The following is a 27,922-nucleotide window of genomic DNA, read 5'->3' as shown; positions in this document are numbered from 1 at the left end:
CATCATCAAGAGGTCTGTTCCCCCTAATTATTTATAAATTTAACTCAATACAATAAAGTATTATGAGAATTTGTCTAGAGCAAGACAAGTTTATTAAGCTCATTTGGAAGAACAAGGAAGGTCATCAAGAAACCATGACAGAAAAAATACAAAACGGACACCATCCAGAACCATAGGAAGGCTGGCTGTGTGGAAATTCTACAATTAGAAGGAAAGAGAAAAGCATACTGAGACTCAGAGGAGGTGCAGAAGTAAAGTGCAGAGGTACGGAGGCGCACGCGGAAAGGTCTGGCAACTGAGGATGTGGTTGTCTTTTTCAATCGGGAGGGAGTCTCAAGCTCCCGACTGCTCTGAACTCTAGATCTGGGCGAGTCTCTAGGGACCCAGACTCATACGGGGAGAAACTGGACTGTCTGGCATCAGGTGGAACTCGAGGGTGGCTTTCTCTCAGAGGCGCTTGCAGCGATTACCGGGACACTGAGACCTGGGGCCTCTTAGGGCAGGACTGAGGATCAGCCATAGCTGTTTGCTCCACCCTGTTGATTTCCTGAGACCACGCCCCACCCAAGCTGTACGAAGAGGCTTTTGCATATGAATGACCTGGCCCTTTGCAATCTGAAAATTACCTAACAAACTGCAGCTGGGTCAGAGAGACCCAGAACATCCAAAAGAAGGCCCAAGGCCGCACAGCAGCTTGCATTGCTTCACAGCTGGGCCTCATCTGGGCACCTCCAAACCCCAAACAAAGAAGAGGAATCTGCAGATCTCTCCGTAGCTCCTGCGGGGTAGCCTTAGGCAGAGGCTAAATTAGCACCTCCTTAGAGATCCAAGAGCCAGTGTACCCAGTGGTCAGAGTGGGACCATCCAGATTACAACTCCTCAGATCCACAAGGGACACACTCAGGGGGCAGACTCAGTGAGCACCAAAGCCCCACTGAAGCAAGTCTTGCCCCAGAAGGGTGTCTCCAGCACAGAAGTTCTCCCACCGTAGACACAGCTGATTGTCACAGCCAATTGGCCTGAAGGTCAATTCCTCCAAGTGATACCTACAACAATCAAGGCTTAATAACAACAAGACTGTGCACACAGCCCACAAAAGGGTGCACCAAGAGTGTCCACCTCAGGTAATTGGGGAGGCTGAGCCACTGGGCCCTATAGGACACCTAGCACACAAAGCCACTCTATCAACACAGGGAAGCAGCCAAAATGAGGAGACAAAAAAAACAGGTCACAAATGAAAGAAATGGAGGAAAGCAAACTACTGGATATAGAGTTCAAAACCACGGTTATAAGGTTACTCAAGAATCTTCTAGAAATCACTGATAAATTTAGTGAGACCCTCCATAAATCTAGTGAGACCCTCGAGGATATGAAAAAGGACCAACTAGAAATTAAGCATACACTGACTGAAATAAAGAATATTATACAGAGATCCAACAGCAGAGTAGAGGATCCCAAGAATCAAGTCAAAGATTTGAAATATGAAGAAGAAAAACAACCAACCGGAAAAGCAAAAAGAAAAAAGAATCCAAAAATATGAAGATGGTGTAAGGAGCCTCTGGGACAACTTCAAGCATACCAACATCCTAATTATGGGGGTGCCAGCAGAAGAGAGAGAGCAAGATATTGAAAACCTATTTGAAGAAATAATGACAGAAAACTTCCCCTACCTGGTGAAAGAAATAGACTTACAAGTCCAGAAAGCGCAGAGAACCCCAAACAAAAGGAATCCAAAGAGGACCACACCAAGACACATCATAATTAAAATGCCAAGAGCAAAAGACAAAGAGAGAATCTTAAAAACAGCAATAGAAAAACAGTCAGTTACCTACAAGGGAGTACCCATACGACTGTCAGCTGATTTCTCAACAGAAACCATGCAGGCCAGAAGGGAGAGGCAAGAAATATTCAAAGTGATGAATACCAAGCACCTACAACCAAGATTACTTTACCCAGCAAAGCTCTCATTCAGAACTGACGGTCAGATAAAGAGCTTCACAGATAAGAAAAAGCTAAAGGAGTTCATCACCACCAAACCAGGATTATATGAAATGCTGAAAGGTATCCTTTAAGAAGAGGAAGAAGAAGAAAAAGGTAAAGATACAAATTATGAACAACAAATACATATCTATCAACAAGTGAATCTAAAAATCAAGTGAATAAATAATCTGATGAACAGAATACACTGGTGAATATGATAGAATCAGGGGCATAGAAAGGGAGTGGACTGACAATTCTCAGGGGGAAAGGGGTGTGGGGGGTGTGAGAAGAGACTGGAAAAAAATCGTACACCTATGGATGAGGACAGTGGGGGGGGGGGTAAGGGCAGAGGGTGGGGTGGGAACCGGGTGGAGGGGAGCTATGGGGGAGGGGGGAAGGAACAACTGTAATAATCTGAACAATAAAGATTTAATTAGAAGAAAAAAAAAGAAACCATGACAAAAAGATGAGCAATGGGGTGAGGGTAACCCTACTAGATATAAGTTATAATACAACAAAACCTCTATAATTAAAAGCAGGGACTAGCATGCAAATAGACATATAGATAATGAATAGAACAAAAAACCAAAGATAGACCCACTGCATACGAAAATTTAATAAACAATAATGAGAGCATTTCAAATCAATGTGAAAGTAATCTACTTATTAATGTGTTAGGACAGCTGGATTGCCATATTTAATAAAAATAAAACTGGAGCCATTCATCACCAATATACCCCAGGAAAATTCAAAAAGGTACAGAAATATAAAAGTAAAAAAATAAAACCATACAAGTACCAAAAGAAAATGTGGGTAGGTTCCCCTATAACCTGGTAATATGGAAGACTTTCCTGTGACTCAAAATCCAGAAGCAAAAAGGGGAAAGACCGATGAATATTTTGTTGATAAAAATGAAAAACTTTTGCATGGCCAAAAAAAAGAGGATGGGGGTAAGCATCATAAAAGATAAAGTAAAAAAAAAAAAAAGAAAAGCTTGCAACAAGAAAAATTGTGAAAATCTTTTAAATGGACAAAAGTGATTACTAAATGTTCCATCTAGCACAGTGGATCTCAACCTTTCTAATGCCGCGACCCTTTTAATATAGTTCCTCATGTTGTGGTGACCCCCAACCATAAAATTATTTTTTTTGCTACTTCATAACTGTAATTTTGCTACTGTTATGAATCGTAATGTAAATATCTGATATGCAGGATGTATTTTCATTGTTGCAAATTGAACATAATTAAAGCATAGTGATTAATCACAAAAACAATATGTAATTATATATGTGTTTTCCGATGGTCTTAGGCGACCCCTGTGAAAGGGTCGTTCAACCCCCAAAGGCGTCGCGACCCACAGGTTGAGAACCGCTGATCTAGCATATCCTTCTAGGTCAGTGGTCAGCAAACCACAGCTCGTGAGCCACATGCGGCTCTTGGCCCTTTGAGTGTGGCTCTTCCACAAAATACCACATGCGGGCGCCCACATACAGTGCAAAGTTGACTTAAAACTTTAAGTAAAGTTTATTAAGTTAATTTTAGGGAACGTTGTGGAGTGAAAGAAGATGTAGTGTCGAGGATTAAGAAAGGTATGTTGAGATGGTTTGGACATATAGAGAGGATGAACGAAAGGAGATAGAAAGAAACAAGTATACAAGACGAGTGTGGGTGGGAGAGTTGGAAGGGGTCAACCTCAGCGAACGTGCCTCAATCAGATTGAGGACGTTTTTAGCAAAGGCCAGCTTAGGAGTACCCTAATTAAGTTAATAACAATGTACCTACCTATATAGTTTAAGTTTAAAAATGTGGCTCTCAAAAGAAATTTCAATCGTTGTACTGTTGATATTTGGCTGTTGACTAATGAGTTCGCCGACCACTGTTATAGGTTATCTGTGCCTTTCATTATCTTTGGGCTATTTTACAACTCTATAAATTATAGAAAACTGATGTGTTATTCTTTTCTATAGAAATAGAAACATTTTGGCCTATGGAATGAAATTATTACCCTGGTGATACTAATTATGTGCCTATTACAAATCTATTTCAGCATTCCCAAATGTCTATATTGTTTTTTGCCATTACCTTTGAAAGAGTTGTAACATCTTATGGGTTACCTCATTAATTAATAAGTTAAATAAAATCTTAGGCATGCATTAATTTTATATTTGTATGAGGGTCATGATTTTCCTTTTTTGAAAATTATCTTTTAATAGTTTTGTAGGTTTCACTAAGATGCCCAGCAGATTCACCTGACAGAGCCAAGAAACTGCATTGCTAGAGAATTGCACCTCATGGACTACTTAAGCTTAAGCACTTGGCTCCCAGATGTAAAACCCAAGTGGCAATATACATTTAACTTTACTGACTATTTCTCTGAGGGGTTTTTTCCCTCTCTACAGATTGTATGTTTTGGCTTGGTTTCTAAGAATGTGGTTTTATGGTTTGACCATTTATTTAATGACTAGGGGCCCGGTGCACGAAATTCGTGCACTGGGTGTGGGGCGGGGGGGGGGGGAGTGTCCCTCAGCCTAGCCTGCCCCCTCTCACATACTGGGAGCCCTCAGGTGTTGACCCCCATCACCCTCCAATCGCAGGATCGGCCCCTTGCCCAGGCCTGACGCCTCTGGCCTAGGCGTCCGGCCCAGGCAGCGGGGACCTGCAGTGGCAGCGGGGGGGCGCCGCGATCACGCGGGCTCCGCCCCTGCCCCTGCAGGATGCCTCTGGCTGAGGCATTCAGCCCGGGCAGCGGGGACCCGCAGCTGCAGCGGCCCCGCGATCGTGGGCTTCGCTTTAGGCCCAGGCAAGGGGCCCCTAGCTCCTGGGACTGCCAGCTTCGACCGTGCCCAGCTCCCATCACTGGCTCCACCCCTACTTCCTGCTCTCACTGGCCAGGGCGGCAAAGGCACCTGATTCTCTGATCATGGCTGGGCCGCCTTTGCCCTGCCCCCCAGCTCTTAGCTCCCCCCTGGGTTTCCGATCACTGTCAGTGGCAGGGGGCTTCTTCCTGCTTTCCCTTTTGCCTCCCTGCATTGTGCCTACATATGCAAATTAACCGCCATCTTGTTGGCAGTTAACTGCCAATCTTAGTTGGCAGTTAATTTGCATATAGCCCTGATTAGCCAATGAAAAGGGTATTGTCGTACGCCAATTACCATTTTTCTCTTTTATTAGTGTAGATCCCTCTACATCAGGGGTGGGGAACCTTTTTTCTGCCAAGGGCCATTTGGATATTTATGACATCATTCATGGGCCATACAAAATTATCAACTTAAAAAATAGCCTGCTGTATTTGGTCAAACATTTAATTAACTCATCCCTAATGCCTTGGCAGGGCCAGGCCAAATGATTTCTTGGGCCTTATATGGCCTGCGGGCCAGATGTTCCCCACCTCTGCTCTACATGGATGACAGAGATCTCTTGGATAAAAGATAAAAGATAAAAGACACTTTGGTTTGTTAATCTTTTTTGTTTGTCTTTTTGTCTATCTTGAGCTCAAATCAGTTAAGAATTTCATAACTACCAAGAACAGGTCTTTGATATCTGAACAAATGAGGTTGTTATTTTTTTTTTTAAATCTTTACAACTCATGTCTCTTGACCTGTGGGTGAAATGAAGAAAAAAAAACACAAAGCTATAATGCTCTGTATCAGTAACTCAGAAAGACTTTTACCTCGTACTGTGTGTGACAAATCAAATAACTTATCTCCAGAGGGTATTAGTAATTTAGATTTTAAAGTCTCTTAAGAACTGTTCTGACTGGCTTATTGGTTAAAAAAAAAAAAAAAAAGGACGCATATGACTGGCCGGAGGTCAATTCCCGGTCAGGGCACTTGCCCGGGTTAACAGCTTCATCCCTAGTGTGGGGTGTACAGGAGGCAGCCAGTCAATGATTCTGTCTCATCACTAATGTTTCTCTCTCTCTCCCTCTACTTTCCTCTCTGAAGTCAATAAAAATATATTTTTTAAGTATGCATATAAATGGAATATTTATAAAATTCCCAGAAAATAAGAAAATTGATCTTCTAATACATTAAATATGCTAGACTTTAAAAAAATAATTCTTCTTACAGGAATTAAGAAACATTTTAAAAATCCAACTTCACATAACTAAAGATTAAAAATGTAAATTTGTGTTCAACTAAGTTGAATCATTATCCTGACAAACTTTTTATTTGAACAGGTATTAAAGACAATTTCCAAGATTTTTAGGTAACTTAAAACCTTGACATTAAATTAAGAATCTTAGAAGGCTGATTACTAAGCATAATTAAGTTTATATACTTTTGCTTCTTATTTTTATACTAGAGGCCCGATGTACGAAATTCATGCAAGGGGCTCGGCCCCCGGCCACCAACCATGGTGGCTGCCTCTGCCTCAGCCCCCACCGCTGCGGCTTCATCCAGAAGGTCATCGGAAGGACGTCCGGAAGGACATCAGTCTAATTAGCATATTATGCTTTTATTACTATAGATACTATAGAGAAGCTACAGTGTGGGATATATTGAGAGTTCATATTTGCCACTTTAAGAACATGTAAATGGGATGTTTGTGTTTGTAGAAAGTTGAATTATGTAGCTCATGAGTTTTGCTAGTCTGATAAAATGTTTGTGTACAACAGACATTTCTCAATGTTCTATCTCAGTGTTTCAATGTGAATATAAATTAGTTACTTTGGTTAAAAGTTTAAATTATTACCAGTGGTTAAAATTATACTAGGAAAATAGTGACAGAGAAAGGCAATTGTGTGTGTGCTTTTGTTTTTCAAGGAAAAAGTAGTTCTGTCCTAAAACAGTCATTCTCAATTTTTTAAATCTCTTTTATACTCTCAAAACTTATTAAGAATTCCTAAAAGCTTTTTTATTCATGTGGATTATAACTATCAATATTTACATTAAAAACTAAAACTGAGATTTTTTTTTAAAAAAATTGATTCATTCATTTGAAAGCATTATTTGAAAATACTTCCAATCTCACAGATCTCTAAGAAAGAGCCAGTGATCTAAAGCAAACTGTTTATTTCAGAATATAAAAGAACATAATAAAGGACAAAATATGGAAAATGAATTGTATTTGCCTTGGTTTACAATACCGGAGTCATTTCAATAGCTGCAGAAAAAGGATCTGACAAAATTCAACACTCTTTCATAATAAAAATACTCAACAAACTAGAAGAGAAGGGAACTTCCTCAACCTGATAAGTAGCATCTATGAAATTCCCACAGCAGTGTATAAGAGTGCCCGTTGTTCCACATTCCAATCAAACAGTCCAATATCAAGGTAGTTTAATGTTGTAGTCTTAATTTGCATTTTTCTAACAACTATTGATGTTAAGCATTTTTTCATATGCTTATTTGCCCTCTGTGTACCTTTTATTGTGATATATCTGTTCAAATCAGTTTCCTATTTTTAATAAGGTTTTCTTATGTCTTAAAGACTTATACATTCTGGACTCCATTTTTTAAAATCAGATATGTGATTTGCAAACATTTTTCTCGCCATTTGTGGCTTGTCTTTTCATTCCCTTAGGAGTCTCTTTGAAAACCAGATATTCTCAATTTTGATGAAACACAATTAATTAATTTTTCTTTTATGTATTATGCTTTTGGAATAGTATCTAAGAAATCTTTGCCAAACCCAGATTTTCTCCTATGGTTTCTAAGAGTTTTATAGTTTTATATTTTATATTTGAAATGCATTTTGAGTTGATTTTTAAATATGATGCAAAGTTCATTATTTTATATATGGATATCCAATTATTCCACCACTATTATTTTTAAAAACTATCTTTTTCTAATTAATTACCTTTGCATCTTTGTCAAAAATTAACTGACTAGCCCTAGCCGGTTTGGCTCAGTTGATAGAGCATCCACTTGTGGACTGAAGGGTCCCGGGTTCAATTAGGGTAAAGGGCACGTACCTCGGTTGCAGGCTCCTCCCCGGCCCAGGCCCTGGTCAGGGCATGTGCAGGAGGCAACAAATTGATGTGTTTCTCTCGCATTGATATTTCTGTCTTTCCCTCTCTCTTTCACTCTCTCTAAAAATCAATAGAAAAATATCCTCAGATGAGAATTTAAAAAAAAATTAACTGACCAATCGTATGAATCTATTTATGGAGTCTCCATTCAGTTTCTACTTGTCTATCTTGATGCTAGTACTATATACTGCCTTGATTACTCTAGCTTTATAGTAAGTCTTTCAACCAGGCAGTATACATCTTCCAACTCTGTTAGGGGGTTGTTGTTGTTTTCCATGTTACTTAGGCTATTCTAGATCCTTCGCATGTCCTTGTGAACTTTAGAATCAGCTTGTCAATTTGTATACACACATACAAAAAAATTCTCCTCGGATTTTTATTGCAATTTCCTTGAATCTAAAGACCAATTTGGAGAAAACTGAGATCTTAACAATATTGAGTCTTCTGATACATGAATACAGCATATGTGTGCATTTATGTATTTAGGTCCTCTTTAGTGTCTACCAGCAACATTTTATAGTTTTCATGTACAAGTCTTTCACATCTTTTGTCAGATTTATAAGTATTTCATATTTTTTATTGTATCAATTTTGAATTTGAATTTCATTGTTCCTTGCTAGCATATAGAAACACAACTGGTTTTTGCACATTAATATTGTATCCTACATCCTTGTTAAATTCACTTATCAGTTCTAGTAGCATTTCTAGATTGTATACGATTTTCTCTATAAATGATCACATTGTCTAAACTACTTTTTGTCTTATTATACTGGCAAAGACCTTTAGCACAGTACTGAATGAAAGTGGTGCGAATGAACAACCTTGCTTTAGTCTAGTCCTCCATCATTAAGTACAATGTTAGTTATAAGTTTTTCATAGATGCCCTTTTTCAGGCTGAGAATTTCCAACCCTTGTTTCTGATGGGTTTTATCAAAAATGAACGTTAAATTTCTAGATGCTTTCTCTGCTTCTACAAATTTTCTTTTTTTAGCTTAATATGGTGAATTACATTGATTGGTTTTTCAAATGTTAAGCCAACGTGCTTTCTTGAAATAAATCCCATTTGATTACAATGTATTATTCTTTCTATATATTGCTGGATTTAACTTGCTAAAATTTTGTTTATTTTCATCTGTGTTTATATTGGTCCATAGTTTCCTTTTCCAGAACTGTCTCTCTTTAGTTTTGGTATCAGGTTAATGTTGACCTCAAAATGAATTGAGAAACAGTCCCTCCTCTTCCATTTTTCTGGAAGAATTTTAATAGAATTGGTATCAATTTTTCTTTAAATGTAAAATTCACCAGTAAAGCCATTTGGGCCTGGATGGCTTGGGGGGGAAGGTTTTATTTTTTTTTAATATATTTTATTGATTTTTTACAGAGAGGAAGGGAGAAGGATAGAGAGTTAGAAACATCCATGAGAATGAAACATCGATCAGCTGCCTCCTGAATACCCCCTACTGGGGATGTGCCTGCAACCAAGGTACATACCCTTGACCGGAATCAAACCTGGGGCTCTTCAGTCCACAGGCCGACGCTCTAGCCCAGTGATGGCAAACCTATGACACGCGTGTCAGAGGTGACACGCGAACTCATTTTTTGGTTGATCTTTCTTTGTTAAATGGCATTTAAATATATAAAATAAATATCAAAAATATAAATCTTTGTTTTACTATGGTTGCAAATACCAAAAAATTTCTATATGTGACATGGCACCAGAGTTAAGTTAGGGTTTTTCAAAATGCTGGCACACCAAGCTCAAAAGGTTCGCCATCACTGCTCTAGCCACTAAGCCAAACTGGTCAGGGCTGGGGGAAGGTTTTATACAGCAAATTCAACTTATTTAATTGATATAGGTCTATTCGGTAATTTATTCTTAAGTGAGCTTTGTTTTTTAAGTTTTTATTGACTTTTAGAGAGAGAGGAAGAGAGAGGGAGAAAAAGAAACAGAAACATCAATGTGATAGAATATTGGTCGGTTGCCTCTCATACACAACCTGACCAGGGAGTGAACCCACAACTTGAGCATGTGCCCTGAGTGGGAATCAAACCGGCAACCTTTCAATGCATGGGACATGCTCAACCAACTGAGACACACCAGCCAGGCTTAAGTGAACTGTGATGGTTTGCATCTGTCAAAGAATGTCTTCCAAGTTATCAAATGTACTGACATGAAGTTGTTCATAATATTCCTTTATTCTCTTTTTTAATATCTGTAGAATCTGTTGTGATGTAATCTCTCTCATTCCTGACATTCCTATTGGGAATTTGTAATTCTTGATCACTGGTATCTTCTCATTTTCTTCCCTAAAGTTTCATCAATTTTATTGATCTCAAAGACCCAGGTTTTGGTTTCAGTGATTTTCTCAAATGTTTTTTCTATTTTCTGTTTCACTGATTTCCACTCTAATGTTTATCATCTCCTTTCTTTGGCTTTTTTGGATTTCATTTGCTCTTCTTTTTCTAGGACAGGTGTTCAGTGCTTAAATTTCTCTCTAAGTATTGCTTTAGTTGTATCACACAAATTCCAATATGTTGCATTTTCATTTTATTCAATTCAAAATACTAATTTCTCTTCTGATTTCTTCTTTCACCCATGGGTTATTTAGATTGTTATTCAGTGTCCAAATATTTGGGGATATTCCAGAGTTTTCTATGATTGACTTCTAATTTAATTCCATTGTGGTCAAATAACCATATTATATGCAAGGCACTGTGAAGAGTGTATACATGCTTTTCATTTAATCATCTGGCTTCCCCCACAAAGCCAAATCTATTTTTAAAAAAAAATGAATAAAGCAAAGGTCAGGCTAAAAAAGTCTGCCACAGAGAAAAATAAGAACAACATAAGCCACCCTGGCTGGTTTTGCTCAGTGGATAGAGTGTCGGACTGAGGGGTCCCAGGTTCGACTCCAGTCGGGGGCATGTGCCTTGGTTGCGGGTTGTGTAGGAGGCGGCTGATCGATGTTTCTCTCTCATCGATGTTTCTGACTATCTCTCTCCCTTCTTCTCTGTAAAAAAATCAATAAAATATATTTTTTTAAAAAAAGAACAACATAAGCCTACAGGCCAGATAAGTAGGAAATAACAACAAAAATTAATCTTAACGCTGAGATATTTATGAATTAATTTATGTCTAAGATTTGCTTCAAAATAAGCCAGAGTAGGGGAGAATGGATAGGAGGAAAAATCAAAGGAGACTGGCTACAAACCCAGCTGATGTGGCTCAGTGATTGAGCATTGACCCAGGAACCAAGAGGTTGCTGGTTCGATCCCCAGTCATGGTACATGCCTGGGTTGCAGGCTCAATCCCAGTGGGAGCCATGCAGGAGGCAGCCAATCGATGATTTCCTCTCACCAATGTTTCTATCTCCTTATCCTTCTCCCTTTACCTCCCTCTAAAAATCAATAAAAATATATTTTTAAAAAACAAGAGACTGGACACTTGAACTGAAGGAAGATGATGGGTTCATGGTGCTTCATTACACTATTTTACTTTTAAAACATTTCAATTTTACCATAATAAAAGATTTGTTACAATTTAATATTAGTACTTCACTGAGAAGAACCTAGGTGAAAATAGTAGTCGCTTAAATGCTGTTCAAGAAAAAGAACTGGTAGCAGTGGCTTCTATGTGTGTGGAGAGAGCTTATAAATGAGAGATGACAAGTGTATAAATAGAATAGGTATGAGTCACTGGAGTTAGTCAAAGAAAAGAGCTGGGCTTCAACTGAGTGAGCAGGTGACACAACTGTCCAGCAAAACAGAACAGAGTACCATATAAATATAAATATTCTGTTTGTGACACAAAAGTTTCTCAATATACTACAAAATTCCCTTCTCAGTTAATTTCATCTTTTTTCACGGATACTGCCTCGCACACTTCCCCAAGATGAAGCATTTCCTTCATAACCAGCACTGTTTTCAAAAATGGGCTGCTGTGTTAACTATACCACATAATGTATTCTTTCAGTTTCACCAGGCAATAAAGAAAACAAAGCTTCCTTTTAATGTGTGATTTCTTCTTTCATTGCCAGATGTAGTTTTATGAAAAGAGTGAAGTTGGAAAATTAGGGAAATGCACTGACCATGCTTATCATATCACAGGAAGAACATCATGAGAACGAAATGTACCGGGTGCCGGCCATCCCGGTGAGCTCGGTGTTGGGGATACGGCAGTGAATACACAAGTCCCTGATGCCCTGGCCTTTCTGGGCATCGAAACCTCCACCCCTACCCAGGCCATGAAGAAGGAAACGGAGGTCCAGAAAGGTTACATGCTTCCTGCCCGTGACTGCACACTTTGTGATGGGATGAGGGCAAAACCCGGGTGGGTCTCCGGACACACTCGCAGCGCAAGGTGCGCTTGCATTATGACTTGAACCGGTTTCACTTTACATTACATCCACGGGTCCGCAAATCATAGGTCCACCCCACTTCTAGCAAATGCATCCCGAAGAAAACAATCATGATAAAAGCACAACCCGCCCTAGGTCCCCGAAGGGAGTCATCACTTCACTGTCATCGCTGCACAAGACGAAGCCTTGCATGTAAAAGGCACTTAGTCTTGACGAGGGTGCCTAACCTCATCGAATAGATCGGTACCGTGTCCGGCTGAATATTCTACTATTAGGGCAGCAGGTAGTCCGTCTGGAATAGTCCCTACCTGGTAACTATTTTTAAAAGGTATCCTTTTGTAAAAAAAAATAAACGGAAAACGTCATGCAAAATTAATGACACTTCCGTAAATAAGTAAGAGCGTGGCCGGGTGAACCCACGGTCACCGCCGCGCGTGCCCGAGCACCGGCTCCTCCTCTCTAGCCCACGCGCCCTCGCGCCCACTCCGGGGTGAGGGTGCCGGCGTCTCCCGCTCAATTTCAACGCTCCCCGGCCCGGGGCAGCCGGCCGCCGGGGTTCCCAGCAGCGCGCGCCTCCGCGCATCAGTCACGCCCGCCAGCAGAGGTGAACCTTCGCTCCCGGCCCGCCCGCGCCCTCAGCCGGGCAGGCCCGAGGGCAAACGCAGGGCGGCAAACGCAAGACGACCCCGCGGCTCGAAGGGTCCGAGGCACCGCGGCAGCCACACCCACCGCCTGCGCGGTCACAGCTCCCGCGGCTGAGGCCCGCCGCGCCTGCAGGTGCAGCCGCCAGTTCGGCCCCGCCCCAGCCGGGCCGGGGTCCCAGACCTCCGCCTGCGCGCGCACCACCTGTCTGTCGGGCGACCCGCCCCGCTCCTGACGAGAGGCCGGCGGGGGCCGCTCGGGGTCCCGCGGGGATGAGAGCTTTACCGGAGAGTGGGCCCCACGCAGGCGGTGTCGGTGCTCTCGATCTCCTGCAAGATGCGCTCATGCTCTGGGACGTTGCCTATCCCCTCGCCGCTCTCCGCCATCTTGGCTGGCAGCTGGGGAGCCGGCAAGGCGCGCCCCCGGGCGGGCGGCGGGAGCTAGCGGCGCGCGGCCCGAGCGCAAGGGGCGGGGCAAGGGGCGGGGCGGGCGCGGGGACGGGGGCGCGCGTGCGCACCGCCCAGCCGGGGATCTGCGCACCGGCTCGTTCCCCAGGCCACGAGGCTGCGCTGACGGCGAGGACGGGAGGCGGGTGCCCTCGCGCTCAGCCCCGCCACTTGCCCCAGTGGCGGTCTGCGACCAGCCCGCCTGTAACACAGTTAACATATATCCTTGTTCTCTGTGTGCCAGACCCGCTGCTGCGGCAAGTAGTCACCCTCAACCTGCAGGAAAAGTTTAACCAGGAGACCTGATGGGCTCTGGGCGGTGGAGAGTCAGAAAAGGGACAAACGTGCACTCATGAAAAGCAAAACTGTGTTCGGGCATAATGTTTATTTTAGGAATGACCCGGGAAAATGCCAGCGGAGACCAGGACGGCCGCTCTGGGTGGATTTACTACGTCCCTGCCCACAGGAAGTTGGCAGAGGCCACTCAACTTGGAAGTAAATTATAAGCGCCAGGAAAATTAAATGACGGAGAACTGCGACACTTGATGGCAAAGATGCAAGAGGCGCCCAGGGGCAATGCTTGATTTCCTGCCAAAGTCCTTGAATCCGAGTGCCCCCGCCTTGCTGGGATGAGGATGGTGGAAGTCTTTGAGAGGAGAGGTCATCGGAGACAGGAGGAGAGAGAGGCGGGTGGCTTGCGCGGAGGTACTGGGGTCCAAGAGTCCTGTTTAATGACGTTTGTGGGACGCTGAGCAAACCAGTTGGTCATGACTAAAGCAGAGACTGAGGAAGCTTAATCAGGAAGAGTGCACACCTAGCCCTGAAGGACAACTGTTTTCTGGCCTCCATTAATCCAGGGCGCTGAACTTCCCTTTGAGGCAACGAAGCCCTTTACTATCATCCAGCTGGGTAACGCAGCCCCGTCAGTGAGCTTTTCCTAGAAGCCTATCTCATCCTCCTCCCGACAAAATTCCTGGGAGGTGGTATATTGTATAACAGTTAAAAGCATGAGCTCTGAAGACAGGCATCCTCAGTGTAATTCCTTGCACCTTCACCTCACTTCACAGCGGGGTGGCCTTGGGCAAGAACCTAATCTCTTTATATTCCAGTCTCCCCATCTATAAATGACACTAGATGCAATTATGCACATTTATCCATTCCACCAACAACTGTTTTAAGAGGTTGCACTTGTTTTGATGGGTTCCTTTTCATACATTTGGGAATTTTATTTGTTTTTGTACACTTGGCACCCAGGAAACCAAAATACCACTGACTCAGCACATGCAAGCTTGGAAGACCAAGGAAGCACTACTCTTGCCAGCTGCTCATTGTACCAGAAACCCCATCCCAAGCCTGTTTCCATGGTCTTGATGGCACAGAAGAATTCAGATCATCTCTGAGAAATCCCACTTTTTTTTTGAGCTGTAAGAATATGCAGAAACAAACAAAAATCTCTTCCCAAGTTCACCAACAGTCACACCATGTTAAGGTCCTTACCTTCAGAGAGACTTTTTTTTTAATTTTGCAATTCCCGATAGTTCCTCATAGAGTTCTGCACATAGCTAAGAGAAAGCTGGAAGGGTTTTGAAACCAGACAATACTGAAGCTCTGAAGTCATTGGAAAGAGGTCAGGATGGGTTGGAAAGGAGCATTCCAAACAGGTCTGAGCATAAGGCAAGAGTTTGACTAATCTGTAATGGGTAACAATTAGAAAGTAGGACAATATCAAATTGTAAAAAGTTAATTTCCTCAAACTTGTTCTTCACACATTGACATTAAGTATAATATCATATAATGTGGCTGTATTCAGTAACCTTAATAGAAATCTGTAGCACTAATAGAAAATATTGCCTCAAATTCCCTGATGCCCACTTTAATAAAGAGCTTCAATGCAAGAAACAATATTTAAAGACTTTTGTCAGAAGATATCAACTTCATCCATTCCTCTGCTTATTTAAAATTTTACCCTTGGGTCAAGCCAAATCCCTCTATCCCAGTGTTTTGGCCCTTCCTGCCACTGATTTTTATTTAGTAAAAAACAATTTTTTTTTTCTTAGCTGATTGCCTTTCCAATTACTGGGGCACCATCGCCTGGTGTTAGCACATCTGAATTGCAGGTTCAGCTCTTGAGAGAGCAAAATAAACTGTTTGAAAATTGAAACTGAAACACAAGAAATGAAGACAAATTTTGTACCTTGCTATAAAGAGAATAGAAAGCCAGTTGCCTCTGCAGGAAATGGCAGACTACCCTAGCTAAGTTGATGTGTACGGCCAAAATTCATGGCTCTGAAGAGGAAAGCAAGGTGAGAAGAGTGGGGCATATGGCATGGGGCAGCTTCTTATTTGGCACCTGTCTCCTGATGGGGCATTCCTTTCCTGAGCACTCATTACCCAGACCACGCCCCCTTCTCTTCACCAGTCCTGCCACCATCTATCCAGCTCCAGATTCCCCTGTCCTGGGAAGCCGGCCCTGCTCATGCACTCCTCACTCCTAGGCTGTTTCAACACCTACCCACAGAGATTGCCTCACCAGAAGCAGCAGTACTTTCCCTGCAACTCAAGAAGGGAGGAAGTCCATATACCACTTCTCCTTCTGAAGCAGCTTTGGCTGGTTCCCTTTGTGACTTCTGACAGTTCCGTTAGTACCTGAAGATTTTTGCTAGGATTAAAGCTGAATATCCTACATAACTGTGTCAATTTTAACCATGGACATAGATATAACAAATGTGTCCCCCCACCCAAAAAAGCCTGTTCTAAAGCGATGCATTCCTAAAGGCTCTAAAATTAAGAATTTCAGCTATAGGCCAAAATAAAAGCCATAATAGCTATTTATTGAGCACTATTTGCTAAGCCCTAAGACCTTTATATTATCTAATTTAGTCTTTGCTAATTGAATTAGTACTTTAATTGGTAATCACGTTAGTACTAGTTTTACTAAAATCTAATTTAAATCCTGTGGGTTTGGTACTTTTACTATCTCCGATTCAATCTGAAGTAACTGAGACTTACAGAAATTAAGTCACTTGTCCAAAGCCACACAGCAGTGGGTTGGAGAAGATGGACCTATTAACCAGTTCCTGCTTTTCTCTTTAGTTAAAAAGTGAGCCAAGAAGAATGTTCCGAAGTTGTTTTACCCGAGGAATAGCTGACTTAATCAGTCTGGTCGGAGGAGGTTGGACAGTAGGAGGGCACACACGGGCAGACTCCACCTGCGTGTTGAGTTCTTTTTCAGGCAGTGGGTGCTGACTTCCAGAGATCCACCCCAAATCTCTCCACAGGACTCTGGCAGGGGAAAGACACACCGGGAAGACTGGCAGGGCAGGAGATGCATTCTGTGTCCAGTATGAACCGAACCAGTGAATTAAAGATTTCACCTGCCAATTAACTCTTAGTCATGAAGTCACTTGTCTTCAGACTAATAACCAACCTTGGGAAAGCCCTTCCCTAAGAAGGAGGCTGTCGAAGGCAGCTGCCCTGGCATTTAACTGCTTGGGTTGGAATTCCAACTCATCTTTTACTAGATGTTGGGCCTTTGGAGAGTTACTTAACTTTTGTAAGCCTCAGTTTCTTCAAATATGAATTAGGGACAATAATAGTTCTTGGGGCACCAAGCTGTGTGGTGATTAAAGGAGGTAATATATGTGTAATGTTTAGCCCAGAGCTCAATCAACATTAGCACTGAAGACTAGGATTATCAGGCGCTTATTATTAAACCAGGAAGCCCAGAATTTAGCTTCCTCTTGATAAAATAAAAATAAAACCAACACATAAATGTTCTTTTTTTAATCATTAACAAAGTATCCTAACTTTGTGTCAAGGTTCTCTGAACCTGAACCTCATTTTTGTTGCATGCTCAACTGATAGAAACTGCCTGAAATTTGTTTTCTATTGTGGAGGAGGAAATGGGTCCATGTCTTTGGGTTAGACTCTTGGTTCCTGATCCACTTTAGTGAACCTCCCAGATCTTGCTTCTAAGTCAAGCACCTCTTTGTTGTCCTTGGAAGTAGTGCTTATCCTTTGAGGCACATGTGGTGGTAAATAAATCACGGGTCTGTCTCCATGACCAGGCACAGAAACAGTGTCTGTATTGTTTACTGCCCAGCCCAGCTAATAGCTGTTAAATGAATGATCTACATGCAGATACTTCTGACGTTAGGCTCAATGTTGCAAACACATGTTTCATGAGATAGGGTGCAACTCTACAGAAAGATTCCCTTCCCCATTCCTGGAAACCCTGTAGCTGACTTCCTGATCTTCAGCTTCTCAAGACTGCTAATATCCTTCAGATGTTTCCTAAATGGTTTCAGAGCCCTCATTGTATAATTGTAAAACTGTGCCAATATGTAAAGTACAGGCAGTCTTTATACATTGACGCTAATACTAGTAAGCTAACCCTTTCTGCGGCCTTTTAGCCACTCTTTGGGGATGTCTTGACAGCCGCACTCCTCAGCTTCTGCCTTGTTGGTGCAGTGACACCAAGTGGCCACACTCTGCAAGTGCAAGAGAGTATCAGCAGAGGCAGAGCTGCCTCAAACAGATTGTCAAACTGCAGCGGGAAGGCCGGGGAGGGTTGGGGGGCAGGAGGTAGGGGGGTAAGAGATCAACTAAAGGACTTGTATGCATGCATATAAGCATAACCAATGGACATAAGACACTGGGGGATAGGGGAGGCTAGGGGACTGTCTAGGGCGGGGGGATAAAATGGATACATATGTAATACCCTTTGTAATACTTTAAGCAATAAAAAAATAAAATAAAATAAAATAAAATAAAATAAAATAAAATAAAATAAAAAAAGAGAGTATCAGCAGAGTCCAGGGCAGGCCTAGGAGAACTCCTGCTGTAAAACTATATCCAGGAATCTGTTGTCCCACAAAGATCTGGATCCCACGGTGGAGAACAATAAAAGGAAATTTGAAATTGAAGCCAAATAAATTCAGTTTCTCTTAAATATGAGCCAGTCTCAGAGAAGTTCAAATATAATTAGCCCTGGATCTGTTTATTCAGCAACCATTTCGTTGAATGATTGCTTTTGTGGCAGGTGCAGTGCTAAGCTCAGACAGGAATGGCTCATTTTTGTGGGACCTATGCAGTTGCATTGGCTTAATGCTGTGGGAGCTTGTTTACATCAATATTCTAAAGTATATATTTATTAAAGTATACTGGAATATATTTCCCAGATGTAAATTAGGCATAATAATGAGAACTAATATTTATTAAGCATCTACTATATACTAGGCAGGTGCTGTGCTAAGCTTTTCATATACATTAACCATTTGAGATAAGTTTTTTTTTAATATATTTTATTGATTTTTTACAGAGAGGAAGGGAGAGAGATAGAGAGCTAGAAACATCGATGAGAGAGAAACATCGATCAGCTGCCTCCTGCACATCTCCCACTGGGGACGTGCCCGCAACCCAGGTACATGCCCTTGACCGGAATCGAACCTGGGACCCCTCAGTCCGCAGGCCGACGCTCTATCCACTGAGCCAAACCGGTTTCGGCCATTTGAGATAAGTTTTATTATAATTCCCATTTCAGAGTTTCAGAAACCAAATCAAATAACTTAATAAAACCTAGGCCATTGATCTTAACCAATATACTTAGTGAAATATGATTTAATAGAAATCTTACATGTTTGAAGATATAAAGAGCAAGAGCATTTTAGAACATCCACAGTTGAATCTGACCAGTCATATTTTTTAGTATGTCATCCTAAAATTTTATTGTGTATACAGTTTAGGCTGTTAGTTGCTTTTTGCTTTTTTAAATAAATGTTTTCTGTCATTTCCTAAAGGTATGTTATCTTCATTCCTAAAAACATTAAAGTCAAAGAAATAACAATATCCTGTTTGCCCTTAAACTGGTAAAACTTCATGGTCAGCTTTTGGAAAAGTGCCCGAGAGAGTCTGTGAATACAAGTGTAAAACAATCATGTTATCATGAAACAATTACAAAAATTTCTTCTGGTACGTCATCTGTACGATTCCCTTTTCCTCCTATTTTCCCCACCATCTGCAGGGCTTTCTTTGGATATGTCCCCTTTCTCTGCCTCCTACTAACTTCACATGCCCTTCAATGTGTCCATGATTTGCTTATCTTGGGCCCAGCTATAGCAACAAGACACACTGCAACTTTTGAACCCAAATTGGTTTAGATATGCTGTAGTTTTGGAACATCCTGTAACTAAGAAGCTAACAATACCCCTGCAGGACCCCAAGTGGCATAATGGCTACATCCAGGTTGGAGTCTGGATTCATTGGAGAGCAGGTCACATGGGTGAGGCCTGGCAGCAGGAAGTTCTAGGGTAAATCTGATAACTATTATGAACACTGCTACTGCCCTGTCCTAATCCCATAGCTGCCATGACTAATTTATCAGAATCACTCTCAGCATGGGATTCAGACAGCCACTACCAGCGCATTGGAATTGGTGTGCTAGGTGAGACCTATTGACCATCCTTATTCAAAGAAGTTGGTAATGTTAAATGGAACTGGTACCAGCAGTTTTCTTTAGTGTAGTTCCAAACGGCCATGAAGCTTACAGGGACAGCCCCGTAAAGGGAGGACCTGATCAGGAGCTGAATGCCTCTAGGCCAAATGGAGGAACTGGAGTGAAAAATTAGAAAACCTAAAGAAAATGAGAAAATCCAATGGAAATTAGCATACCGTGGTAACGCTATGAAAACAATGATGCCCAGGGCAAAAGGATTAGGGCAGCAAAACTAACTCCAGACCTCACCTGCTAATGAGTTTCAGCCTACCAACAGGCTGACAGCCAGGAGATTTTGAATGACCAAAGCAGAGCCATGCTAGTACAATGCAAGCACTAGTAGTAGGCCTTTCTTCATATTTCTCCCTTTTAAATTCATTCACCATCTGTATGGCTAATATCCAGTTCCACTGTCACTGTCCACCCTGGAATGTTACTCCTCAATTCAATTGCTATAGCTGCCTGTGGTGTCTTTAATGGGTATTTTATTGGCAACACAAATAAACCAGTGGGCCCCCCAGGTGGTGGTGACAGGGCAGCACCTGGGGAAAATATGTGACAGTCTCCACCCTTGAGGGTGATGCCGGGACAGTGCTGCGACTGCAGATCTACACTGATTTTTTTTCTCTAGGAAAACCAGGTAAAGATTGGGGATATTTGCCCTAAGAACAGAGGGTAGAGCAGATCCAAGAACCTTACAGGAAGTCAGGTCCAATGCCAGAGAAAGACTGGCTGATAGTTCCAGGGGTGGAAGAAGTCTGTAGATACTGGCCAGAGTGTGGGACCAGGGGAGAGATGAAGAGGGTCCGGGGTTGAGGCCAAGGCTCTGAAGCAGCCATGGCAGCAGAGGCCAAAGTAACTAACACTCGTGCAGGCTCCCTTCACCCCCTACTCTTGTTCCTCTTTAGACTTCTGACCTAGCCGTCAGGCAATGCACACGTTTTAGAAGGTGCTGGTATCGTATAAAGTATGTTCCATGTGAAAAAAAACTGAGTTTCCCATTAGTAAAAAGCTCTGGTTTCTTCTACCTTTGAATCAGGACATTAAAATTACTTGCCCTTCTCCACATGATGCTCAAAAAAATAAAGGTATAAAGAATAGTTATAATGGAGTTGTAAGGATTTTGCAACTGACCTACATATTGATAATCCAAGAAACAACCAATATATATCAAAGCCTCCCATGCCTACAACCCTACCCTAGGCCTTTGGAAGAGATTCAAAATATACTTAATGCAAAATCAAATTTGAATACTTGGTAGAAATATATTCAGATTTAAACTGTAGTGAATTTCAAAGCACCTAGCCCTGGGACCTTTCTGAGAATGAAGAGACAACACCCCCTGGGAAAAAAAAAATCTTTTCACTTAATCTACAAATATTAGTCAACAAATATTTATTGACTGTCATGCTCACATTCAGTGATTGCCATCCCATTCTCACACAGATAGATACAGGCAGACAGGCAGAGAGAATTGAATGTTAAAAGGTGCCCTTCTAACACAAAGAAACATTGCTATTATTTCAAATCCTGTTCTTGAACTCTGCAAATTAATCCCCATATTACCAAAGAAGCTATTTTTAAGTCTTAAGTGTAAATTAAAAAATACATATCTGAGAGGTCACCAGATACTTGATCAGAAACAATACAAATAAATAGTCTGCATTTTTTTCTACAGCTCACATCCACCAAACATAAATTGGTTTCATTGACATGTCTAATGTTTTTTCCATCCTTTTCACTAAGAAATAGTTTAGAGAAAACAATGGTAACTTCATAGAAATGAGATGGAATATCTATTTGGAGATGGCATGAGGCCCTTTTTGATCACTTGAAAGTCACTTCTATTTTATAAACTTGTTGTGATGTATCAGGAAACAAATATAATGCCTTAAAAAAGTGGATTACTTATTTATTGTAATTCTCTAAGATTAAGGAAACTTTGAGATTAGGTGCACACAGAATTGTAGCTATTTCTTAAAACTATTTTTTATTCTGTTATAGAGAAACGTGTAAAAAGAAGTGAATAAGACTACCTTATTGCCACTAAGGAAACAATAAATTATATAGGAGCCCTACCTTAAAGTAGCTTCAATGGGTAGCTCGAAGGACTGAATCTCAGCCAGGACATTCTCGTAGGTTTGATCTGAGTCTTCTTCCAACATTGCTCCACATGCCCCTGATTTTCCAGTTGCAGACATCAGATTTCGAGTGCAATACAGTTGTAATTTATAAAAGAAAGGTAGTTTTCCTTATAATTATCATAAGGGTTCTCTGTTCAGCCAGAGTAGCCGCAAAACTGAGCTCACTGTCTGACTTCATGCTATCAAAAGCCCTGCTTCCAAGAATGTTGCACAGCTGTTGCTGTCCTGTCTCTACTTATAACATTTTACTTATTATTAACCTTGACACAGTTCAGAAAGTTCCTGCCTGATGCTTGCTATATTTACTCACTTGTTTTTCAAAGATAGTAACTACACACTTGGTTGGAATCAAAACCATTATACTATAAAAAGTTATTAAATGCAGTGGACTCCTTAGGGCACATTTTTGGCACATATTTTAATATTAGAGGCCCAGTGCATGAAATTCATGCACTCGGGGGGGGGGGGTGTCCCTCAGCCCGGCCTGTGCCCTCTCACAGTCTGGGAGCCCTCGAGGCCTAAGCCAGCAGTTGGACATCCTTAGTGCTGCCACGGAGGCGGGAGAGGCTCCAGCCACTGCCACTGTGCTCACCAGCCATGACCCCAGCTTCTGGCTGAGCATTGCTCCCCTGTGGGAGTGCACTGACCACCAGGGGGTAACTCCTGCATTGAGCATCTGCCCCCTGGTGGTCGGTGCGTGTCATAGTGACCAGTCATTCTGCCATTCGGTCAACTTGCATATTAGCCTTTTATCATATAGGATCATTTTTGCTACTTATATAATTAAAGCCATGCTCCCAGTCGTTCCTGCAACTATACCATTGCCCACAAACCAAGCATGAGGCTTGTCCAGGAAAAATGTAGCATCCAATAGGATAGGATTTTGAGATCACTGGGCTACTTACTTGGTTACCCCTCTCCGCTTTTCCACCCTACTCACTGCTTAATGTTTCTCCATTATAGAATCTTCCCTTCTTTGTCCCCTGTCCAAATGCAAATGCTCCTGGAAGCAGTTAGATTTTAGTAACTTATGCCTCACTGTGAATGAGTTTGCCAGATCCTTTCGGCAGACTGTTTTGATGGAGAAGGAGAAGATACCAGGATATAAAAGGAGACTGGTTGCCCCTGAGAGGAAGAAAGAGTGCAGGAGGTAGAGGCCTGGAATATCGAGGGAAAGTATGGCCTGCATCCAGCTCTAAGTACACCTAAAAAATTAGATGGGCACATATTTCTCATTACCATTTGCTCTAGATCTTCCTCAGCTCTAAGTTTAACCTCAGGTGGGCATTTAAAGAGATGAATAGTGATATTCTTCCATATGAACCTATTTTTTATAGTTTTTATAAGATTTTTAAATATTGCTCTAAAAAAATGAAGTTCTCTTAAAAATAAAAGGCATAGAAGGCATATGTCATAAATTCACTTCTCCCTGTATCAGACCCTTGCTAGTGCCTTGCTGCAGGCACTTCCTGCCTCTGTGGCCCCTGACTTTGGTCTTTGCCATGTGACTTCTACTGCCCACTGAGATATGAGCTCAAGTGGCAGACTGTGAGCTCCAAGCCGAGGCTTTGTAAGGCCTCGCATATTTCTGTTTGCTCTTGCACCTCTATCATCACCTAAGAAATCATGCCCTAGCTAACTTGCTGGTCCAAGAAGAAGGCAGAGTCATCCCTGCTGACCATAAATCTGCAGGAGGAAGCATATGGTATATCCAATCTCGCTGCAGCAGCCTAAACAAGAGCTGCCCACCACGCCCAGGCTGGACCAGCCATGCCCCAAATGATCTACAGGCACAGAAGCAACAATAAATGATTATTGTTTTCAGCCACTGAATGATGCAGCAATAGCAAAGCAATGCAGCATTCTGCATGTCAATCCCACCAATAGGCTCAGTTCTCAGCTCTAGCACTCCTCCAGTGCAGAGTGGCAGAAACACTACAGACATATGCCTAACACCATTTCCCCCAAGACGAAGTGATGATGACCTCCTTTAAGACTTGACACAAAACAGTGTTTTTCTATCTTGTGTTAAAGTCATGTGTGTGCAAAGCTTTTAATTTACATCAAGTTATCAGATTATTTAAGAACAGAATGTCTATTGGATTCATATTTGTATTCCTCATAACACTTAACACATTGCCCTATATACAGTGGGTGCTCAATAAATGCTTATTCAATGAATGAGTGAATGATGGCGAAAGCTACACGTGAAGAGCTATCGCTGACTTGTGAGAAAAATGTTGGCCCAAATTTGGCAAAAATCTGACAATTCCAGATTGACTTTATCAGAATCTGAGAATACATAAATGCAAGATGACAAATTACTCTGCTCGTTAGAGAGCTTTGGTCTCATATGCTACATCATAGAGGACAAATTCATAGGTAATGCCACATACCCCTGAACATATAATAGTGAGGACCCAACCTTACATATCACATAGTTAAAAAGCAACAACTGATTCTTCTCCATACGTACCCCAAATTTTTATTTTTTTAATTTTCAAACTTACAGAAGAGTTACAAGGTGAATACGATGCACAACCATATACCAGTTGTTAAAAATTTGCCACGTTTACTTTCTTTTTTTTCTCTCTTCTTATTCAAGGGGATTGTGTAATGTAGGCATATGCTTGTAATATATAGTGGGAAATTTGCATTAATTCAAATAGAGTGTGTTTAGAATAACATAACACTATACTACAAAGTAGAATAATAAGCAGATCACAATAGCTTTGACTCCTTGTTCTTACAGGACCCTGTTCTTACGACGCAGCCCTTCATCCTTTTCGGGACGGGAGTCCCACCAGGAGATGCAAGGCTCTCCAAGGTATTGGCCTGATAGCCTCATCTGTTCCTCAGCTCTCCCCACCCCTCCTCTACTCCTATGCTTCGCTCCCTGCTCCTCCCACTTCTGTTAAGTGAATTTTCTCTCTGCCTCTTACTTTCTTCTAAACTGTAGAAGACACAGGCAACAACTTCCTGTTTCCACTGCCTAACCAGCATCTTCCTTTTATTCAAAACTTTCCTGGAGTGCCATTTCCTGCCGGAAGTCCACACAGATTGAACCAACAGGAGATGATCTCCTCCCGAAAGTAACATTTAAGAAAAACAACCTTCCCTATCCCGTAATGCTGACCACAGATTCACCAAATAAGGAAAAGAAAAGGAGGAAATGGAAACTTTTTTAAACAGCCGTATTCCAAGATGCCCATAAAAGTGAATAGTGTGTGTGATTAGAATGTTCCCTCTGTTCCTCCCAGCTGCAGCTCAGAATGATTGACTACTTCCTAGGTCAAACCTGACCGCTGTCAGATGGTTAAGTGGCCCTAGGCCAGTGGTTCTGGTCCCTCCCCAACCCCAGGGCAACGTCCGGGGACATTTTTTATTGCTACAACTGGAGGTGAGTGGTACTGACATCTAGTGGGCAGAGGCGGGAAATGCTGCTGAACGACCTACCATGCACAGCACAATCCCCCGCCATTATCCAGCCCAAAATGCAAATAGTGCAAAGGTTGGGAATTCCTGCCCTAAGCTGATCTTCGGGACACAGAATCAGGCTATGTGTGGTATTGATAAGGCCCTGTTCCTGGGGCCCCTTTCTGGGTCTCTTTTTTTCTTCTGCATAGCTGAGTCTATGTCTTATTAGTCTGCCAGGAATTTTAGTCCCTAAGATTACAAACCAACGTCTGTGTTTTTAATTGTTATAGTTTCTTTGAGCCAAACTGATGACATATGCCGGGGAGCAGGATTTCAGATACTCCCCAGCTTCCTTTTTAAGTTTATTAATCGAGTAAAACTCAGTCAGTCTTTCACCTTCCTCCCTCACCAAGACTAGCATCCCAGCCTCCTCACTCTGTACTGGAACCACTAGGGGAAGCATCATGTGCATGTGTTTTCCTGGCACAGGGGCCCCCTCGGCTATTTGAGGTCTCTAGGAAACATAGAGCCTGGGAGCAAGGCAGGGGTGGCCAGAAGGTAGGAGGAGGGTACCAACAGGAGGTGGCCCAACCTGACAATTACCACCTGTTGTTCACTATGGTCAGAGCCCTGGTATAGTCTGAGTTTCACCCGCCTACCACTACCTCATACCTTCCTGTGGGAGTAATTCTCTCACATTTATAGGTAGTTCTCGTATTTCTATATGTTTTGATGTGTCACTAAAAAAAAAAAAAATCAGTAACCTAGGAATATAGGAGAATTTCCTAATATAATAAAGGAAATCTGTCCCCCCTCCCCCCCCCAAAAAAACCCCCATGCTAACATATCACTAGTTGAAAAAATGTCATTGGCCTTCAGCTCAGGAAAACATCACTAACTCTATTTGAATTTGACCTGGAAGGCCTAGCCAATGCAATAAGGCAAGATAAAGAAATAAAACATATAAAGGTCAGTAAGAAAAAAGTAGTTTTGGATCAACAAACAGAATTAATGAGTGAATTTAGCAAGGTCTCTAGATGAAAAAAATTAAATATGTCTATATATTAGTAACAATTAGGAAATGAAATCCAAAATCAATATCATATATAATAGCATCAAAATACATCAAATATTTAGAAATTTTCTAAAAAGCATGCCAGGCATGCTCCACCTCTTGCTCACCCCTCTTTTGGAAATACTCTTGTTCCGATATCCACTTGGCTCTCACTCCATCACTTCCTTCAGGATTTTAACCAAAAGTTACCACCTCAAATGAAGTAAAACCTAAACATTATATTTAAAGATGCAGATGCTAATGAATTATAATAAAAACTTTAAAAATATTGTACTGCAATGGCAACTCAAAAAAAAAAGTCATCACCTCAGTGACGCCTTCACTGGAAATAAAATCCAATATTTAAAATCTGATCTGGAATTTTGTATCCCCACCCCACTCCTCTATTTTTATTCCTTAATACTTATCCCCTCAGCATACTGTTCACTTATTTACCTTGTGTGTTATTTGTCTCTCCTCTTAGGATGCAAGGTTAATGAGGACAGGAAATTTTTTCTGGTTTGTTCACTGATGTATCTCCAGTGCCCAGAACTGTGCCTGGCAAATAGGGAACACACAGTAAATATTTGTTGGATGGATGGATGGATGGATAAAAAAGAAACATAAAAATGAGAAAGCAGAAAAATAAATACCTGAATAATTTTAATATAAGAGAGCAAAAAAAAAAATAGTACTAGAAAAGAAGGAGGAGTAAAAATGCCAGGAAGGGCATCCCAACTATGTATTGAAAGATAAATGGGTAAACAACATGTAGCACAAACATGCAGTGGAATATTATTCAGGCTTTAAAAGAAAGGACATCCTGTCTCATGTTCCAACATGGATGAAGCTTGAGGACAATATATTAAGGGAAATAAGTCAGTCAGTCAGTCACACACACACACACACACACACACACACACACACACACTGTGTGTGATTCCACTTATATGAAGTATCTAAAGGAGTCAAATTCATGGAAACAAAAAGTAGAATGTTGGTTGTCAGGGGTTGGGGGTAGAGCGGAACAGGGAGTTGTTTAATGGGTATAGAGTTTTATAGGGTTTTTTCCTTTATTCTTGAATCTATTGGGACCTTGATTAATAAAATCATATAGGTCTCTGGTGTACAAATCTACAGTACATCATCTGTGCTCACCACCCCAAGTCAAGTCTCCTTCCATCACTATTTATCCCCCCTAATACATACCTCTTCCACCTGCCCGGGGTATAGACTTTTAATTTGCAAGATGAAAAAGTTCTGGGGGTTTACTTCACAACAATGTAAATATACTTAACACTACTGAACTGCACACTTAAAAATGGTTAACACAGTTTTTAAAAATTACAAGAAAGGCTCAGAAGAGAACAAAATATCAATGTAGGAAGAGCATTGGGACTGAGAATTGAAGAAT

General features: G+C 41.5%; 1 protein-coding gene across 3 annotated transcripts in view; it reads right to left on the bottom strand.

Moving 5' to 3' along the window:
• The window catches only part of EXOC6 (exocyst complex component 6), a 151,250-nt gene extending 129,067 nt beyond the window's left edge, over positions 1–22,183 (bottom strand). The window contains exon 1 of one of the 3 annotated variants that reach the window (XM_059662857.1): positions 21,973–22,183. In XM_059662857.1, coding sequence (XP_059518840.1) covers positions 21,973–22,094 — 122 coding nt within the window. In that variant the 5' untranslated portion in view covers positions 22,095–22,183. Of the gene's footprint in view, positions 1–13,174; positions 13,396–21,972 lie in introns of those variants that run through there. The other 2 variants (XM_059662858.1, XM_059662859.1) reach the window with 2 other exon arrangements.
• Between the last annotated feature and the right edge of the window lie 5,739 nt (positions 22,184–27,922).

The sequence above is a fragment of the Myotis daubentonii genome, chromosome 13 (genome assembly GCF_963259705.1).
Source record: "Myotis daubentonii chromosome 13, mMyoDau2.1, whole genome shotgun sequence".
Lineage (NCBI taxonomy): Eukaryota > Metazoa > Chordata > Mammalia > Chiroptera > Vespertilionidae > Myotis > Myotis daubentonii.
This window is presented reverse-complemented; position numbering and strand designations above follow the sequence as displayed.